At 41.6% G+C, this 20228-nt stretch overlaps 1 protein-coding gene across 1 annotated transcript; it reads left to right on the top strand.

Annotated features, from left to right (window-relative positions):
• Positions 1-1935: 1935 nt before the first annotated feature.
• SERINC1 (serine incorporator 1) lies at positions 1936-20069 on the top strand. The gene is made up of 10 exons (XM_063151093.1): positions 1936-2091; positions 8432-8593; positions 10067-10260; positions 13091-13170; positions 13359-13496; positions 14784-14953; positions 15053-15143; positions 16294-16435; positions 16543-16773; positions 18521-20069. The coding sequence occupies exons 1-10, from the start codon at positions 2053-2055 to the stop codon at positions 18657-18659; spliced, it is 1386 nt and encodes a 461-aa protein (XP_063007163.1). The 5' UTR covers positions 1936-2052; the 3' UTR covers positions 18660-20069.
• The last annotated feature ends 159 nt before the right edge of the window (positions 20070-20228 follow it).

Genomic DNA, 20228 nt, shown 5'->3' with positions numbered 1-20228 from the left:
GCAGATCTTTTCTCTTTTACAATGTCTTAGAAAATATGTGTATTGAAGGAGGAGCAGGATGTGGTTCAGTGAAGCGTACATAATGCTTCAGTATCTTTCCACAGTGGATACTCCAAATAAGATAGCAGAAGTAATGACTGAATCAGAGAACAATGATTGGATTTAGTATTTGGAACAAAAAAATGAGATCAGGTTGGTATGGAGAGAAATAGGCTGCCATGGCTATCAGAAATTCTTGCAAGGAAAAAGAGCACACTGTGAAAATTATGGCAATACTGAAGCGGAAAAAAATCAGTAGCTAATGAAAACTCATCTTTGAAGAAGATTAAAGGTTCCACAAAGGAGAGGGAATGGAGATTATGCATTCATCACATGAAGCAAGCTGCAATGTTGGCTGTGAGCTGATGCTGCGCCTCCAGCACCTTGTGGCTACTGCGGTGGTGTTATGTGGGAGATGAGCACAGCACACCTCGCTGGCTCAAATCAGTGCACAAACAAAACTGAACGTTAAGAATTACTGTTCTGGATCTACTGGCTGAACTAAAGGTACTCCAAATTTTTTCAATGTCCATTGATTCTGTGTACTTACCTTTCAAACAAATAGCTATAATAATTTTATTAATTATTCACACTTTTTCTCACTAGACAATTGCAGCCTTCAACCTTCAGCCTGCAAAAATTCTTTCTCAGCCTTTTCATGTTTGATTTTGAAAATAGGATTGCCTTGAAAATCAATTAAAAGTGACAAATTTAGCAACATCCACAGATAAATCAAATCTGAGCCCAGCATGTAGTAGTGTAATGACTGCATGTTAGTAAGAAGGGAAAATTGTAAGAGACAAAAATGTTCTTAAATTGCAAAACAATGTATACTTCCAAGTATTTTATTTTTAACACCCAATTTCTTTATGTATCCTTCTTAAGTGTCTAGTTTTGATCTTAAGATTTTTTACAAATGAAAGGGTTGTACTGAGACAGTATCCTTGGTATTATAATACCCTTATTATTAAATATTTTTAATAAATATAAGTATATATTATAATGTTTGTATTATTAAATATATAACCTAAATTTTCTGGTTCTTGATTGATTTTTTTTAAAAGATTTTCAGGCCCTACTTTTTCTTCCAGAACTATTTTCTTTTTTTGTGGGCCTTTTCCCTTTTTTGGGGCTGTGCTCATCTACTGTGATTAGTTGGTAATTTCCTTACAGTCTACATAACCCCAGCTAACATCTGTGCACACAGAGGGTGAGGGTCTGCACCTGGCCAGGGGTCTCTGTGACCTGTGTGACTATTAGTATTATAATGGACATAGTTCAGCTATAGAACGCATGGACATTAAATATTTTGCCAAGTTAATAATGTATCCATAGGCGTGCATCAACACCTTAATTTACTACATCCTCAAAGTTTGTTAGCTCCTAGGTGTCCTTGGCTATCTGTTTTACCGTCATACAACAATTTGCTTTACTAAATCCAGTTCTCTGCACCTTGATTTGCTGCATCCACAGCTGACAACTAACAAGCTTTAGGCTTTAGCTCCCTTGACTGAAGGATGCTGGCTGCTGCTGTTGCCCTGACTGGATCTCCTTTCCTGATCACTGACAGAACAAGAGGACACAGTCTCTCTCTCAAAGCTACATCAGGGAAGGTATAGGTCGGACGTTAGGAAGAAATTTTTCACCGAAAGGAGAATAAAGTACTGGAATGCTCTTCCCGAGAAGTAGTAGAGCACCATCTCTGGATCTGTTTAAAAAAAGACTGGACATGGCACTAGGTGCTAGGGGCATAGGTTGGACTTGATGATCTTAGAGGTCTCTTCCAACCTCGTGATTCTGTGATTATTAGGCCTGAGGCGTGCACAGCCCCGATCCCCAAGAACCACCCGGCCCCACAGAATCCCTGCGTGCGCGCTCCCGCGCCAGGCCGGCAGTGACGTGCCCGCGCCGTCAGCGGCCGGAAGCGCCGCTGGCAGCAGTAAACAACGGCGTCGGGAGCCGCGGCCGCCGCTTCCATCTTGGAGGAGCCCCAGCCCGAGCCCACCGGGGACCATGGGCAGCGTCCTGGGCCTCTGCTCCATGGCGAGCTGGGTAAGGTGGACGCGGGCGGCGCGGGGGTCTCTCCCTGCCTTTCCCTGCCCGCCGCAGGCTCGGAGCCGGCAGCCGGCGCTTCCCCCCCCTCCGCACCCGGGCCTCGCCCGTCGCCTCCCCGCGGCTGTGTCACCCAGGGCGGCTGCGGCGCTGCCTTCCCTCCTGCTCCTGCGGCACGGGGAGGCTGCGGGCCCCTGCCCGGCCCCTGCCTGGCCCGTCCGAGCTCGGTCTGCCCCAGTGGCCGCGGCCCCCGCTCCGCCGGGCAGGGCTCTCTCCCCGCCGCGGGAGGGGGCGGGCCCCGCCGTGTTCCCTCTCGGGCTGCTCCCGGGATCCGCAGGGATCCGTCGGAGCCGTTGGGCCGGCGCTGTGGGGAGCTGCGTCCTTAACCCCGACAGGCCGGCCTGCCGAGCTGCTGGGCGCCGCTCAATCCGCGTTGCTGTGCGGGAGGTGCCGCGGTGTCCGCTGAAATCACCTCCCCGAATCTCCAAAGAGTCCGGTCAAATGCTTTGAACTCAGCCTTTCTTTCCGGAAAATCAAAACCTGCACGTTTCCCCGATTCTAATATTTGTATTTAATGCTTCTTTCTTACGGCTTTGTCTGTAGCAGCTCCACCCTTTGTAGCGTCTTTGTCTCGCCGAGCCATCCTTTCCAGTAATCCGTGGTAATGTGTCACCACGTCACTCAGGTGATGTTTGCTCACGGGAAACAGTAGATTGAGATGGCATTAAGACTCTTGGCACGATGAAGGAAAGCGAAGAAGTTGGTAAAGAGTCTTCAGCTGAGACACTGCTTTTATATCAATAAGTGATATGTCTTTCCAAGTCTTGTCCCTGTCTATATTGACACAGTCAAGTGGTTTGTGAGTTTTTAGATGTTTGCAGTAAGAATGTCAGTGGGATTGTGAAAATCTGAATTTTTAATACCAAAAATAATTGTACCATGCATGAATCAAATTACATTACCTATTATTAAAGCGTTCATGCACACACTTCTAGTGATATAACAAGACCTCATATTTATCCAGGCTCCTACATCTGAATGTATGGGTTTTGGCTCTTCTAGTACAGAGTGACCTTTAATTAAGAGAGATGATCCATAATCCCTTAATCTCACGTACAAATTATATGAAATTATCATAGAATTAGAAAATCTGCATAAATTAACTTCCAGGCTGATATGCCTGTAAATAATCAACTAGAACACTGATAATATCCTTTTTACTAATTGCTGTCAGGGCTCATTTTGCTCTCATTAACATTTTGCATACTACCTAATGGTTTAGCCAGTTAGGTTTGAATTACTAACTGGATATAGTTAACAGTATTATTTTAAATTATTGTTAAATACTTCATGACATTGTAACTATAGGCTTTATTTCAAATGCTTGAGTTAATATATACTGTGTTTTCAAGTTCATAAACAGGCTTTCTGACAACTGGTTGGTGTTTGTAGTGTTTGAAGAACCCCTATCTACTTGTTCTTGATTGTTTGTTTTTCTGCAGAGAAATTCAGCCTGTTAGATAAAATGATTTCCATGAGATCATAATCTTAAATCAGATTTACTGTGAGTAGTTAACCCCTGTCCCTTCCTTTGAAATGCTCAAACAAATCAAGATGGGTAGTTTTTGTTGGTATTATTTTTCTCTTTCCCCTGATGGCTTTAAAGGGATCATTTTCTTTCCACATTTAAAACCACAGCTAATCAGCCCTTGGAGCCTGTACAGCAGTTCTGAGCAGGAGGAATCTGTCCACGCTGCTCTCTAGGAATATGTCAGTACAAACTCCGTCTGTGGCTCTGAGGAGGAAGCACCCAGTGAGGGTGAGGGAGCCGCAGGACCAGGTGCAGTGGGGTTGGTGTGGTGCGGGCTGTGGCACTGCCAGCAAAGCTCCCCTGCCTGTAGGGGGACGCTGCTGTCACTGCTGCCCCTCCGCAGGGCCACAAAGCTCCCCTGCCCCTGGGGATGCTGCTGTCACTGCTGCCCCTCCGCAGGGCCACAAAGCTCCCCTGCCCCTGGGGACACTGCTGTCACTGCCGCTCCTCCGCAGGGCCACAAAGCTCCCCTGCCCCTGGGGACACTGCTGTCACTGCTGCTTGTCTGCAGGGCCACAAAGCTCCCCTGCCCCTGGGGACGCTGCTGTCGCTGCCGCTCCTCAGCAGGGCCGCGCGTTGTGCTGTGCAGAGCCTCTCTGCTCAGCCTCCTGCCGTGCTTGTGTCTTCTGTGCTTTTGTGCTGTGCTGCTGCTGTGTGTGACTGCTCTGCGCTCCCCTGTGCTGATCAGGCAGTGCTTCACGGTAGCATTTTTAAGAGCAGGGGGAGCCTGTCAGAGATGAGGTTGAGGCCAAAGCCATAAGAGCAGAGTCATCTGAGCAAAAGTCTTCTGCTCCTGACAGCCAGGCTTGATAAGGCAGCGCTGTTTTCCCTCTGCTGTGTCTTGCCTCTATTGTTCTCTTCTCTGAAACAACTGAGCTGCTGTTTTGCTCTTTTAATATTCTCTGTCGAGGCAAAGATCTTGATTAATTCAGTGTCTATAAGCTTAAGAGTAGGGATAATGTAGCTAAACCCTGGCTAGGCCCATCAGGGGTTTAGTGTTTTTGCAAATAATTAATTCAATATATAATCATTTAGTCATTATGCCAGTAGGAAGATTATGTTTAATATTAAAAACTTGTTCTGTGTGCATCAAGGGCAGTAAAATTTGTCCTTTCATGATTTTGTGGGGTTTTCTGTCTCCTTCTCTCTCCTTCAGTATACATCTTGTTACGTGTTCCTCATGCAATTTCCACTGCCCTGGGGAATGAAATGACTCTTTGTGCAGGCATGAATTAACTTGTAAGCCCTGCTGGCTGCTCCCAGAATAGGTGTGTGGGTTTGTCTTTTCTTATTTTGCCTTAGTAAGCACCATTGAGCTGCTTATTTTTCCTCAAAAATGTAAAGGGATATGAGTTGGTAGGTAAGTAAAGTTTCTGGAAGGCAATAGATTTTATTCAGCTGTGTCTGAGTAACTTTTGTCTAAGCTTCCTTACAGAAGCAAATGAAAAAGTACTTGTGGAGTAACTTTTTGTCTGCATCTGTCACTAAGCTGAGTCACACTGGGGAGTTGAGCTTTGATCTCCATGGTAGTATCTTGCAGGTCAGGGTGAGTAGTTTTTGTTGGTATTATTTTTTTGCTGAAATTTTTGTGGGAGGTGTGCTTTAAATTTAGGAAGAAAGTGGCACAAACTCACCTTGTCTCCTCTGCTGATAAGCTGAATTACATGGGCTGAATGTTCCTTGGTTCCTGTTCTTTGTGAAGTCTGTAACAGGTAGTTTTGCTGATAGTATACTGCTATTTTGTTGGAATGGTGTGCGTTTTATTCTCTTTTGCCAAAGAGAGAATTGGACTGTAACGTGATTCCTTGTGTAAGAAGCCAGCTTGTATAAATAGTGTCATGTATCAACAGGTGTCTCTTGTTCAGAGCTGGATATGCATGAGCTGTGTAGGGGCAAAACATTTTAAAAGCTGGTGTTGGAGCTCAGACACTCCAGTGAGGTATACAGCCTCTCTTGAGGCACATTGCTCCAGTGAGGTGGAGACAATCATCTTCATTCCAGCTACTGCAAGTCTCTCCTGTCTGTAGAAACATTCATGCTTGTGCTTCCACTGCGGCAAGGAGCAAGTTGCTTGAATTATTTAGGTATCTAACAAACACTGGGATGCCTTACAGAAGTGAGTTTTTGTAACCAGTGCTTCTGTCCCCGTGTTTTCTGCAGCAGTTGAGCCTAATCATATATTCTATTCTGCCAAACTCAACCTTTATTCAAAAGTATGTTTAGAAATACTAATGCAGACAGAATTAGTTCAAGAAAGTAATTTTTTGAACAGAGAACTGAGATATTTTTCACTGGAAAGGTTATTTGTGTGTGTAGGAAATAGTGTAAGACAGTAGTACTGTAAAATTCTGATGCATTTGCAGACAATATTTGCCATACGTTTCCTGCTTACAAAGTGTAGCTGCACCTAGTGTAGTTGCTTGCAGTTGTAGAGCAGCCTCAAAGGTCCACCTATGTCAGGACATTCCTCTGGCTGCCCTGGGTGATCCAAGACCCTGGCAAGGAGCTCAGAGACCTTGGCACAGAGTCAAAAACACCTGTGTCTTTGATTTTAGTCCATAGAAAAAATTACTGACTTTGTGTGAAGATTTACAAGCCACAAGAGTTTAAGTAGAATGATAGTTAATTTGTCACAGAGTGAAAAAGTAGAATTTTGAGATTTTAGAAGGGGGGTTCAAGAAGCAAAATAAAAGAATCTGAGCATCTCCTCTCCTCCTTCTTGTCCTTCATCTTCTGCTGTGATGGTGACATTTTTTGATTGGTTTAGAGACAGACTGCCTAACATAAGTAAAAGGTATTGGAAAATTATTGTAAATAAAGTACACGTAGTTCTTAGTATAAAAAGTCAACACCACCCCAAAGTCAGTCAGTGTGCCACAAACCAACCTGCCAGACAAATCTCAGCAGGTCGGAGAAAGAATGTAATAGATCAAATAAACAACCTTGGAAAGCAGAACCAGTGAATCTCGACTTCTTCTTCAGTCATGGGGCTAGAAAATAAGACTTTCTAATACCTCAAGAGTCATCTCAACCACAAAAGTCCGAGACACCTACTCCATCTTTTATGAAGAAGAGGGCCTGAGTGGGATGATCTGGTACTCTGTCCAGTTGCATCCTGAACACCTCCAGTGGTGGAGACTCTTACCATATCCTTGGGGAGGTTGTTGCAGGGACTGGTTGCTCTCAGTGTAAATAATAACTATTAAATCCTGAAATACTTTTAATGAGAATCTGCCTAGTTTCAGTGGTTTAGCAGACACATGTAATGGTGAAGTTTGCCAATTTAAAGATGATTCTGTAGCGTAGTGGAGTGAAGATTGTTGGCTCCTTGAGAAGGAACACGTGCCAAAAAGAATACAGGGGAGTTATTTAGAAGATGAAGTTTGTGTGAGTCTGGTTGAAACTGTAGGAATGCTAATCGGCCGTGTCCGGAGGGTTTCCCAGGAGTGTTGTGGCAGTCTGTCTGCTTTTCCCGGCAACCCCTGGGGCTCTTCCGGTAGCAGCGGACTGCTTGCATTTTTGGTTGTCTTATGATTAAACTGCTGAGAACTCCTTCTGACACATGCCTGTCATACTGGGTGACTGGAATGTCCTGGTCATGTGGCCTTCTAACTGCTCCTGTCCTTAGGTGAGTGTGTGTCTCAAGCAGTGATGGACACCTGTGGATTTTGTCCCATGGTGGAGTTGTCCCAGTATGTGTGCTGGGGGAGAAGCTGGGTTTTAACTCTGTTCTGTATCTTAGTGTGTCATGGTTTCTTGTACTTCAGAGAAGGGCAGTGATCACACATTTTGACTGTACCTTTCCTCCTTTGGCTAATGTTTGCTTGTGGGACCTTGCCTTTCTTTTACTTCCCAAATTGTCACACTGCACGTGGCAGAGAATTGTTCCCTGCTTCCCAACCCTCTCCTGGTGAAATAGCTCCCTTTTTTTCTTCCTGCAATTTTCTATGTGAGAATTAAATACAGGTAAATTTTGTCCTGTTTGGTTTTCCCCCCTTGTAGTATTACAACTGTACAGCATTCCCCATGATACCATGATATTGGTATCAATATCACACAGTATTGATAGCAAATATCAACTTCTGCTGTTGATATTTGGTATCAATAGCACATGTTCTGCATATTTGCTCTGTTCTTACTGTTTGTAACTTTTACATTGCATAAGTTAATTTTGCAGACTAACAGAATCATGCGGTGAGTAACTGCTAATATGAAATAGTTTGCAACCTAAGATTTAGGCTCTATCACCTGTTTTTTTGTGTTTTGGAAATATTTATGACCCCAGTGAGGATTTTATCCCAACTGTGCCAGGTGCTGAGAGTGTACCTACATAACAGTTGTGCTCATATCTTTTTCCTGTGGTGTGTTTGTTTAATCTCTGCAGCTGTGGAAGGGAGGATGTAGTTGCTAACAAAAGCATTCCTTGCATGTCATTTGGCTGAAATGAAATAAAATTCAAGAGAACAAATGAGCCTGAATCCAGTCTTTATTTCTTCTGAATGGCTAAATGATTACTTGCAACTATTGAGAGGTATTAGAAATCACTAATTTCACCGTGCAGCGGCGCATTGGGAAGCGCTGTTGTTTGGTGGCATGTAACAGTGACTTAGTCTGCACCGATGGTGGGATGCACAGGATGAGTAATTTTCCATCATATCTGATGATCTGCACAGCCTGATTAAATATGGAAATCTAGTAATATAGTAATCCAAAGCTTTTTGAATAATTCATGTTCTGTCTTTTTGTCAGATACCATGCTTGTGTGGAAGTGCCCCGTGCCTGCTGTGCCGATGCTGCCCCAGCGGAAACAACTCCACCATAACTCGGCTGATTTATGCCTTCTTTTTACTTCTGGGCGTCAGCGTTGCCTGTGTGATGCTCATACCTGGCATGGAAGAGCAGCTGAAGAAGGTCAGGTTATTTATTGCTAGCATTTTTGGGAGAACAAATCTTACAAATAATAGTAATTGACATCTTGAAAAGCATGGGTTTTATTTGGAAATATGTCATTTTGCTACCAGCTGTGCTTCACAGTCACCATTAATTTGTTTGTGAGTCAGAGATGTTGTGGGAAGATCCCGCTATAGGTGAAAAGCACTCTTTTGAGGTAAAGCCTCTTCTTCTCCAGAGCAGAAAAGATTTTGTATCAAACAAGAAAATTTACGTATGTGTACTTTCAAATTAAGTATTATTGAGATGCTTGTATTTATGGCACTTAATTGATTTTTATTGTGGTTGTGATTAAAAAAAAACAACCACACTCTAAGATGTCTTCTAGTTTTGTCATGCTGTGCTAGTTAAAATTCTATTTTAAATTCTGCAGTGTGTAACAAAAGTATTTTTCACTCATCATAGTAGCCTGTTTTCCACCTAGGGAATTAGGAAGTGTTTGTAGCATCTTACAGTTTATTAGCTATATAAAGGTGCAATATAAAACTGGAGAATGGTAATGTGAATTACAGTAGAGCTTACAGGTTCACTGAACTTGGGTTGCATGTACTTCAGTTCTGTTTTACAGTCTTAAGTTTTTTTCAGTAGATAGTAGCTTCGGTTAGGCATGATTTTTATGGTTTTTCCCCCAAATTGTTCATCTGTAAATGTGTATTGTAGGTTGGTGTAGTTACCACTTTAGAGCTTCAGTGAGAGCCAAGTTAGTTACCTAGGAAAGAAAATTACAGCCTTCTGGAGTATGATTTGACTTCTGAAAGATATTGCTCATGTCCTGGTAGCGACTGGAGAGAATGTTCTGAGCTGTTTCATATGGAAATTACAGACACACCTAATTGATAGTGAGGGTACTTTTCTTGGGAAAGGCTGTGTCTGTTTTAAAGAGATGTAAGTAGGCTGCCTCCTCCTAGCTATGTCATAAGCCTGATAGTAACTGTCAAGTCAAATTTACAAGTTCACAGATCTTTAATTATCTCTTTATTCAGATCAGCAAGGGAAAACTGCATTTCTTTGAGAAGTTCTGAAATTGCTAATAACATAAAAAACCTGTTAATAAAATCCCTGTCCCACTCATGGAAACATTCAAGGTCAGGTGGGATGGGTCCTCAAGCAACTTGATGTAATTGAAGATGTCCTTGCCCATGGCAGAGGGGTTAGTCTAGGTGAGCTTTAAAGGTCTTCTCCAACCCAAACTATTTCGTGGAAAGATTTATTTCATTTTATCCCGCCTATGCAGGTTTTTTTTTCCTTGCATGTGTTTGATATTCTAGTTGGACTATAGCTAATGATGCAGTCCTTCAATATCATATTTTCTAACAGTGTTTATAGTTACATAATGTTACAATATTAATAAATTGAGTATTGGAAATGTATTAATATTCATTTACTGACAGGAAGTCTTTTAATGATGACTGATGTGTCTTGTATTTATCACAGATTCCTGGATTTTGTGACGGAGGGTTGGGAACAAGTATTCCTGGTGTGCAGGGCCACGTGAACTGTGATGTGCTGGTTGGCTACAAGGCTGTGTACCGCGTGTGCTTTGGCATGGCCATGTTCTTCCTGCTCTTCTCCTTGCTGATGATCAAAGTGAAGAGCAGCAATGACCCCAGAGCAGCGGTGCACAATGGGTAAGATGCAGAAATGAGTGCTGACATGAGTTAGTGATTAATTTTTGTTTCATTCCACAGAGAGTTTTTCAGGAAATAAAAATACTTGGGAGCCTCATCTGAATTATGTTCCTCTTAACTTTGAAGTTTGTAAGAACTTTTTTTCGTTTCTGAACAGTTTTGTTTTAAAGGTTATAGTAGTTACACATATATATGGATATAGATGTATAAAACACATCTTTTCTCTTTCTGCTATCTTCTCAGTTGCCCCTCTGCAAAACGAAAAGAGTTATGTGTCTAGTTTCTGAGCTTCCCAGTGAATTTTCATTTGTATTTCATTTTAGTTAAGATTATCAGATGGAAGAATATAGTGGAATTTCAGCTTGTGTATTGACACAAGCAGTAGTTTTCATCCAAGTTCTGCCTATGTGTAATGAAGCTCCTTGAACCAAGGAAATGTAAATATTTGTGAGAGGACATGATGCTAAAAAGCTTAAAACCATTTATGGTGCCTAATCTTGGTGGTCACAGTGTTTGCTTAGACTACTGCTTTTTAGAGGTGACTGTATTTAACAGAAGCTATGAACAGCTAAGCCAAGAATTTTATTTTGTATTCAGTATAGTAGGATTAAATGTGTCTAACATAAAAAGAGAAAAAGCTTCAAATTATTTCTGTAGGGGAAAATAATTAAGACTGAGCAGAATATTGCTTTGTTTACTTTTGGGTTTTTTTGGAAAAGAAAAAGAGAGTACATATTAAGGTATGTTAGCAAGAGTAACTCAGTTCAGCCTTTCCCTCCACCCTGCTTTGTTCAGGAGAACATGCTTGTTGCAAGCAAAAAGAAAGTGGTTCAGCTACAGTCTGTATCAGAGCTCTGTTGTTTTTTGGTTCTTTTTCAGAAAAAGGCACATGGTGATTTCCCATCATGAGGAATGTTTTTTACCTAAATTTTTTCTAAAGTGTTTGGGATCTTCTTGATAACCTTATTTGGAGTTGTGCTCTCCAATACAAATTTAGGTACTGTTTATGCAACCCATAGCAGTGTGCTCTTCTTAGCCAATCTAACATCAGCACTAGGATAAAAGGAAAAATTTAACTGTTGCTGGTAAAATATTTAAATAACATTACTTTCAATACTTCTGTAATAACTCGTTGCTTCAATAATATGCATTACAGTGAGCTTTATGAAAAGCATTATGGCTTTTAATTTTTGAAATTGTCTGTATGTTCAGTAATATTTTGAGATGTAATCTTTTTTTCAGTGATTTGAAATATTCAGAATATTAGGGTTTTGCATATAGGTGTATTAACTTTTTCATGCTTGCATGCAAGTTAAGCTCAATAATACAATCTGGTGCCAATGTTCACCTTCTCTGCTTTTTTAATGGTAGTCAGAGTGGTTTCTTTCTCAGGTTTATGATGACAATAGAAAAAAATAAAATATATCCACAAGATAATTGCTAGCTTGTACAGAATGCACAGCAGCTTTAGGTGTTATTTCAGATGACTGTTGTTTTCAGTTGTAGAATGGGGTAGAGCAGTAAGATCCATCAAAAAAGTCTAGAATTAGAGATTAAGTATATATAAACTTGAACCCATTTCTATTTCTATAATTGAGAATGACATTGATTAAAAAAGGGGATTCTAAAACTACTTTTAGTGGGGTTTGTATTGCACTGTAAATGTTACAACTTAATTCAACTTTCAGACTGGATTTTGTCACCTCTCTCACCACTCACCTTCTATCCCAGGGAGTTAGTCCATTTTGTTCTGTATTCTACACTCCTGTCATCTCACATAATTCCTCTCCACACAACTGGAATTTGTTCTTCTGGTATCCATCACTTGATTGTAACAGCCAGCAGGAGAGATTAAACTTGCTAAAGTATGGGAATAAATGGGAAGGGATAGAAAACTTGAAAAACTGACAAGTGGTTGACATTGTGGGGGTGTGGTACATATCTTTGTGGTGTTATATTCAGTTTTGAAGTGCATGTAGATGGCATCATGCCTGTTTTTGGAGCTGCCTGTCACTGGGATCAGAAAAAATAGTCTTTACCTCCTTACAGTTTTGTTGGCATAACAGTTTGAAGTTCTCTATGCAGGGTATATTTATACAGTTAGTGTTTGGGGTGAGTTGTTGTATCTTTGGTGAAGGATATTCCCATGTATGCTTTCTGGAAACATCTGATCTCTTTTGATGGTCTGTGAGTTCATGTCTTTTACTGGAAGAAAAATTCCAATGACACTGCCCTGAAGCAGGGACTTGGAACTTGATTGTGTCTTTTCTGTGCAGGATAAATGATTTGCTTTTGTTTTTGTGGTAAATCCTCATCAGCTCAGTAGGCCTAAAGAATCTGAAGTTGGATGGGAAGAATCTAGACGTTTGTATATTTTTCTCATGTAGGAAGTGAACCAGGACTGGTAGGGAGCTCCAGCATAATATTTTATGTCATTGTAGGCATCACTGTGATCTTTGATATTAAAAGTACAAAGAGATTTTTTAACCCATTTTTCTGATATGCAGACAAACCAACAATCTCACTGCTCTGGTTGAAAACATTCTTAGGAAGAAAAAAAGCAGCTCACAATTGGCCTAATTTGGAACTCGCAAGTAAGAAGATACATCTGGGAAATGTGTCAAACTCTGTGTCAGTCTAACACAGGTTACGCATAATTTTTTAGAGAGCAAAAATCTTGGGCAGATAAAATTTTTATCCTGCTTCAAGTAAGGCAAGTTAAGAATGAGCAAATTAAAAAAAAAAAATAACAAACTCTTAAAGATGTGTATTTTATATATGAATTAGACCAGACTTAACAGTTGCCTTATTTTCTTTTATTTCCCTTTAGATTCTGGTTCTTTAAATTTGCGACGGCGCTTGCGATTAGTGTTGGAGCTTTCTTCATCCCAGAGGGACCATTTACAACTGGTGAGGGAATGTTGTCTTCCTCTGTATCATGGTGCAATCATACTTAGTTTTAAATAAAGTAAGTGCATGCTGATGTCATACAGTTTTAATTGTAGCTGTGTAACTGTAGTGCTTCTGTGTGTTTAGGGACACTGCGATGGGGGGTAAACCTATGGTTCTTAACTGATTTTGTTTTACTTCTCTTCTAGTGTGGTTCTATGTAGGTATGGCTGGAGCATTCTGCTTTATTCTTATTCAGCTGGTCTTGCTTATTGACTTTGCCCATTCTTGGAATGAATCTTGGGTTGAAAAAATGGAGGAAGGAAACTCAAGATGCTGGTATGCAGGTATGGAGGGACTATACTACAGTCAAGTTTTAACTTTAATTTAATGTGCATTGTGTTAAATAAGTTACTTACTGAATAGTTAATTTTACCAATGCAGAAAGGGCTGCTTCATGCAGGAGTGTCATTTTCTCAGATGTGTAGTTCAGCTCCATTGATGTCATTCTGTTGTCAGGTTAAATAAGGGGAAGCAGGGAGTGATGCAGCAGCCTCTGAGTAATAAGATCTGTTCCCTGAGTGCAAGGCATGAGTTTCACAGAATCACAGAATGGGTGAGGCTGGAAGGGAGCACAACAGCTCATCTGATGCAGCCTCCCAGCTCAAGCAGGGTCATCCTGGAGCACACATGGCACAGGATTGTGTCCAGATGGTTCTTGAATATCTCCAGTGAGGGAGACTCTACAACCTCTCTGGGCAATCTGTTCCAGGGTGTAGTCATACACAAAGTAAAGAAGATCTTCCTCATGTTCAGGTGGAGCTTTTTGTGCATCATGGTATCAGAAAAGTGGCAACTGCAGCTTTTAGGGTTTTTCTTGTTTTGTTTTTTGGGTCAGTTTGGGGTTTTTTTGTTGGGGTTCTTTGGTTTTGGGTTGTTTGTTTGTTTGTTTTGGGGTTTTTTTTTGTTTTTTTTTTAGTCGTAACTTTTGCTAGCTCTTCAGTGCTTAGTGATTAAAAACAAAGTAACCTGCTAGTGCATCATGTTGAGTGGAATCATCTCAAACAATTGTTTTTTCTGGTTGCCAGTTAATCATTCTTTGGAGGTGTACGCTGAGTGAAAGGTCAAGGTAGTGAAGGAGAGTAAAGTCATCTCACTGGAGAAATGTTATTTTAATAAAGTGTTTCAGATCTTATAATTTAGGTGTTTCAGATCTTATAATTTAGGTGTTTCAGAAGACAGTATGGCCTGTGTTAATTCAGTGGCTGCTTCTCTATTTAGTGTTTGTTCTAAGATGTAATTTGGAAATGAGATTTTGTGTTAGCCTCTGAAGCTGAAGTATTTCTTCAGTTTCTTTTTTAAGCTGTTAGCCAAAGTGTGTCCAGTACAGCTATCTGTGTTCCTTTATCCTCCTTGCTCTTCCTGGTTGCTGTTAGAGCACTGGAGAATGAAGCATGGCCTCAGGATTCCAATGTATTGTTTCTTCACAGGCTATTTGAGAACTTCTTTTACATTTCAGTACTCAGAATTCTTGTTGTATATTGTATCCCATACTTGATAATCATGCAGTATTTATTCCAATCATAGTAGTCTCTGTTATTAACCAGTTTAACTGTGGTTTTGTTTCTTCACAGCTCTCCTGTCAGCTACAGCTGTCAACTATCTGCTGTCTCTGGTAGCTATTGTCTTGTTTTATGTTTATTACACTCATCCAGAAGGTTGTTCTGAAAACAAGACATTCATTAGTGTTAATATGCTCCTGTGCATTGGTGCTTCTGTAATGTCAATTCTGCCAAGGATTCAGGTACAATTTTAATTCTGTTACCTCCTGTATTATCACAATATAATTGTGCCTGCAACTTTTGATTGCCTGACTTCCCTGTTCTGTGACTCCTTTGTCTAGGAATCTCAGCCAAGATCTGGTTTGCTGCAGTCTTCGGTGATCACAATTTACACCATGTATTTGACTTGGTCAGCCATGACCAATGAGCCAGGTAAGTGTAGTAACAATGTAGAGCATTTTGGGTAACCAAATAAATTGTGCTTCCACTTCTTGCAGGGCAGCATTAGAGCAGGGTAACAGAATGTGCATATGGTAGGGCTCAGCTACATGCACTGCTAGGAGCCCACTCTCCTGAGGGATAGGAAGGGATGGGCAGCAGGGAGGGAGGGCAGGGTCTGCCTGGCTGGTCCAGGCAAGTTCCCTTGAGGGGGAGAGGGAAGCCGAGTGCCACTTCTTCTGGGAGGTGCTCACCTTTTCCTCCCCCCAGAGCCACACTCCCAGCAACAATGTGGGATGTGTAAAATAGCAACATGGCCTTGCCCACACATCTCTGAGCTCTTCCCCCCTGCAATTAGCATGCAAAGATTGTGTCTTTTCCCCCTGCTTGTATGGCATACAATTTCTGCTCTTTACTGGCAGAACTGCAGTATTCTAAAGCTTAGATTTTGCAGATCAGTGCAACTCCCCTGAGGAGTCTAGGAGTTTCATCTCTCTACCAGTGCAGAAATTATGATGATTAAAATAAATCACCAGATATTGATTTTAGTGGTTTTAATTGGGTCTCTCACCCTTTTGTCTTATCTGTGGACAGTCTTCTGTGCTTCTGTGTCATGGAATACATGAGTCATCTAATTCAGGCAATGATTATGGGAAAATAAGATTGTCTACTACTTTCAGCTGCTTCATCAGTGTTACCTGTGGATGCTGTGGGTTGGGAACCACTCATAATAAAAAACTGACTTACTGGCATTGTTTTCCATTTCTGGGATGACTTGGGTACCCCATCTATAGAATATGTTTGTCAAACCTGTTTTCTAGCAGTAGAATTTCTGAAGCTTATTATACAGAAATTTCTGTTTTGTTGCATCTAATTATGTCAGATGGAATAGTAAAGCAGTTGATGCATATCTTACATAAGTTCAGAATCCTTTTATCTGCCCAAAGACAGATTTTTATGCCATATACTGTCATTTCCCTGCTCTAGAGAGATTCAGTAGGCTAAAATTAAATTCAAATTTCACTTAAAGACTGTCACAGTCACGACGTTCCTTTCTATTTCTGTGCATTCAGCATGGATATGTGCTATTAAATATTTGTCCTGTTTTTGTTTTATGTAAGTTCTAATGCAGTTTCCCTCACAGACAGGCGCTGTAACCCCAGTCTGCTGAGCATCATTGGTTACAACAGCACCACCATTCCAACCCAAGGTCAGGTAGTGCAGTGGTGGGACGCGCAAGGGATTGTAGGACTGGTTTTGTTTCTGCTGTGTGTTCTCTATTCAAGGTAAGATTCCTTTAAAAAAATACATTAATTTGTATCACTTCTTATTGTTGGATATGAAATTGTATTTATTTGGGTATCTGTACCATGTCCTTTCCTGTCATATCCAGCATCCGGACATCCAACAACAGCCAGGTTAACAAGCTGATGCTGACCAGCGATGAGTCAACGCTGATAGAGGATGGAATGCCCAGGAGTGATGGCTCCCTTGATGATGGGGATGATGTTCACCGAGCTATAGATAATGAGAGGGATGGAGTTACTTACAGTTACTCCTTCTTCCACTTCATGCTTTTCCTGGCATCACTGTATATCATGATGACACTTACCAACTGGTACAGGTATTTATCTTTGATTAGATGTTGTGCTGATAATGAGCATACAAGAGGCTGTCTCTTGCTGGAAAAGGAGGCACAAGTTGCATGCTCTGGAATGTCAGTCTTGAGTGAGCCTTCTCAAGGGAAGTGTATCTGAAAACTGTAGCCAACCTTGTTCACAAGTGCCTGCCATATTTTCTAGGATGATTCGTGTTATTCACTGAACTGCTGAAATGCATCCTGCTAAAGTGAACAGGATAAAGTCTTAAATTATATAACAATTAAAAATTAGTAAACACTAGGCCCATGCCTAGTACAGAGAGCTAGAAAAAGGACATGTTATATCAACAGGTCAAGGGGAAGGTGTTTCTTCCCATCTCCTCCAGTTCTGGGGCTTCCCAATATGAGAGAGACAAGGGCATATACTGGAGAGAGTCCAGCCAAGGGCCACAAAGATGATTAAGGGACTAGAGCATATGTGATATGAGGAGAAGCTGAGAGAGCTGGGACTGGTCAGCTTGGAGAAGAGAAGGCCCAAGGGGTGTCTCACCAATGTGTAGAAACACCTGAAGGAGGTGTGCAAAGAGGATGGAGCCAGGACTTCTCAGTGGTGCCCAGTGACACAGCCAGAGGCAAAAGGCACAAACTGAGACATATGTGGTTCCCTCTGAACATCAGGAAACATTTTTCCATTGCTAGGGTGACTGAGCACTGGTGCAGGTTGCCAGGGGAAGTTGTGGAATTTCCATTTTTGGAGGCACTCCAAAGCTGTCTGAGGCAGCTGGATTTAGGTGTCCCCGCTGGAACAGTGGAGCTGGACTTGAGAACCTTCAGTAGTCTCTTCCAATCACAGCCATTCTCTGATGGGGCTTGGTGGAAGGAAATTATGTTGTCTGATCCTTGGAAAAAATCCTAACAATAAAATAGTCCTCCTGTGTGTGAACTGTTGCTAACAGCTAAATCAGATCAGAATTAAAAAATACAGCTTACGGTCTGTAGTTACATGGCATAGAACAATTTGTATTGAAAAAGCAACACTAAAAGCTACTTCCTTCAGAAATAACTCTTAATAGATAGTCCTGCTGTGAAATTGATTTGTGGCCCTACTTGGGTCCAATATGACATCAAGATGGTCAATTTCTCTAGGTGGTGTGTTGCCCTGTTCTTCTAAAGTTCTTCTAAGCCTTCTGATGTTTACATTTTTGTCATGGCGTTTCTTGTAAATAATGATTGTTTTGCATTCCTTTCTGGAGGAGGAGAGAATTGATGGACTGTTGGTTTGACCAGTATGGTTGGAGAGGTGGCAATTTCATCCTCCAATCCATGGTCACTTTTGGAATTCTGTAAATAACAAAGTCGGGAAATGCACTCTTTTTTGCCTTGGACATATCAGTGTGTGAGTGTTGTTCGTGTCGTACTGCGACAGTGGTGTCCTTTGGCAAGGCAAAATACATTCTCTTTGTCTCGAAGTGCTATCGATTTACTGCCTTTCTGCAGATTTGTTAGAGATTCCTTGTAATTATTTCTGCTTTTTGGCAGCTTCTCATACTGAGTATTTTTTGTGCTGTGGTTGTTTTTCCACCTCCTGTGACACCTACATACAAGTTGTGTTCTTGTACAGACTGGTGTGAACTGCCTGGGAGAAGGGTCCTTTGGTGTGTGAATTAAGAATGATCTCCTGTGAAAACAGTGTTGAAGGGTAGCTTAGAACACAAGTATGTTATATTGAAAAAAATTGCAAATGATCCTTTGTCTTTTCCTTGGTTCACAGCCCAGATTCTTCCTACGAGACAATGACCAGCAAGTGGCCGTCGGTGTGGGTGAAGATCTCTTCCAGCTGGATTGGCATCGTGCTGTACGTGTGGACTCTGGTGGCTCCGCTGGTTCTCACCAACCGCGACTTTGACTGAGCTGTGCTGCTCTGGAGGAGGCTGTGCTAGCACCACGCATCCCTGAAACAAACAGTATTCCAGCTAGTAGTGCGGGTGTAAATACATGTGTGTGTGCTGTCCAGGTAGTATTCCCTGCTTTGTCCTGCATGATTACCTTGAATCATGTCTTGTCATTTCAGTAAATGACTTTTTCTAGCTCAGCTCAGTGGTAATTGCTGTAACGATAGTTTTCAGAGGATTACTCCTCCTTTGAGTGCTTTGGGAGCACAAGATGTAAGATCGAGAGCTTTGGGAAGTATGTTTTCTTCCCCTCAATTGCATTAAATGGTTGTAGGAAAAGAAGTGCAAGTGTTAATTAGGGTAATTAAACAGCGCTACAGGCTTTACAAGTGAAGAGGGTCTGCCTTTGATGATCCCTGTTGCCTTGATTCCAAAGTAAGCCTTGAGTAAGTGTTGTTAGACTCAAAGGAGCGCTGTGGGTTCACTGGATGTCTTGCAGCACTTGGACACTACCAGCCTGACTTTTCCCATGCCGAGGGCAGCGGTACCTTCAGCACAGATGTGAGGGGGAAAACTTGCACCTGGAGCTGCAGAGGAGCCAGTCCAGTGTGCCCCACTGCACACAGGACAGGCACCCTGGGGAGCATACCCTGGTATCAGAAGCATGTTTTTAAGGCACCTGTTTACAATGTGCATCTACGTAGTATTATTGGTTTTTTAAGTAGTTTAAGTAGCATAGCTGTGCTGTAATTTATTGCTGTTTTGTGTGCCACTTTCTTGGCTAAGCTACAATCATGAAGTTTGCAGGGGGCCGAGTGGTAAAAGCTTGTAAGCCCTTTAGAGGAATTGAGTATTGCGATTTAAAAAAAACGTGGAGAAAAAGAAGCACTGAAGTTACAATAACTAAAGGAGGAGGTTTGCATTTACTGAGGCTTCAACTGAAGGGTTTCTTAAAATATTTGGGGCTCTGAATCTTGAAATCTTTTACTGTATTAGATATTTTGCTTGTTGTCCATTGCCAGAGATGGACTTGAGCCTAGAAAGTCTAAATCTAGGCACTTCCTGTGCAGTTACGAAATCTTAAAATGCTTTTGTGCTTGCTGCTTTGTAACTGAAGTACATAAGCTGCATAATTTCTCTGTTACTTGCTACAACATGAGCCTAGAGCCGCCTGACTGGGAGTGACCCTGGAGCCTGCAGCAGATGTCATGCTCATCCCTTTCTGTGGTGTTGGTAACTGTGACTTCCTGTTGCTATTCTCTAAGCTTTTATTTTAATTCTGCACCTGAACACTGACATTTACTGCAAAAAATCTGACATGTCAAGTCAAACTTGAGACAGTAATGGAAAGATTAGTAAAGGCTTGTAATAATTTGGAATATGTTGTTACCTTATTAATAAATAAATTTGGATGAAGATGTCCCATGACTTTTGATGTCATGCTGCTGCCGGATGTGGCTGTTGCAAGGGTTTGTGTAACCTTCTCATCCTCTCTTCTGGGGATGCTTTGTAGCACTGTCAGGTTCTGAGAAGAACCAACAGTGCTGCAGAGCACACCTGTGAGTCCCTGGCTCTTTCAGGAGGTCA

This window comes from Melospiza melodia, chromosome 3 (assembly GCF_035770615.1).
Source record: "Melospiza melodia melodia isolate bMelMel2 chromosome 3, bMelMel2.pri, whole genome shotgun sequence".
Taxonomy (NCBI): Eukaryota; Metazoa; Chordata; class Aves; order Passeriformes; family Passerellidae; genus Melospiza; species Melospiza melodia.
This window is presented reverse-complemented; position numbering and strand designations above follow the sequence as displayed.

What these genes read in the sequence shown, in the direction of transcription:
- SERINC1 (XM_063151093.1), top strand. Translation starts at nt 2,053, where the DNA reads ATGGGCAGCGTCCTGGGCCTCTGCTCCATGGCGAGCTGG. An exon ending in AGAGCAGCGGTGCACAATGG is followed by an intron (nt 10,261 to 13,090) that starts GTAAGATGCAGA and finishes ATTTCCCTTTAG; the next exon opens with ATTCTGGTTCTTTAAATTTG. An exon ending in CAATTCTGCCAAGGATTCAG is followed by an intron (nt 14,954 to 15,052) that starts GTACAATTTTAA and finishes TCCTTTGTCTAG; the next exon opens with GAATCTCAGCCAAGATCTGG.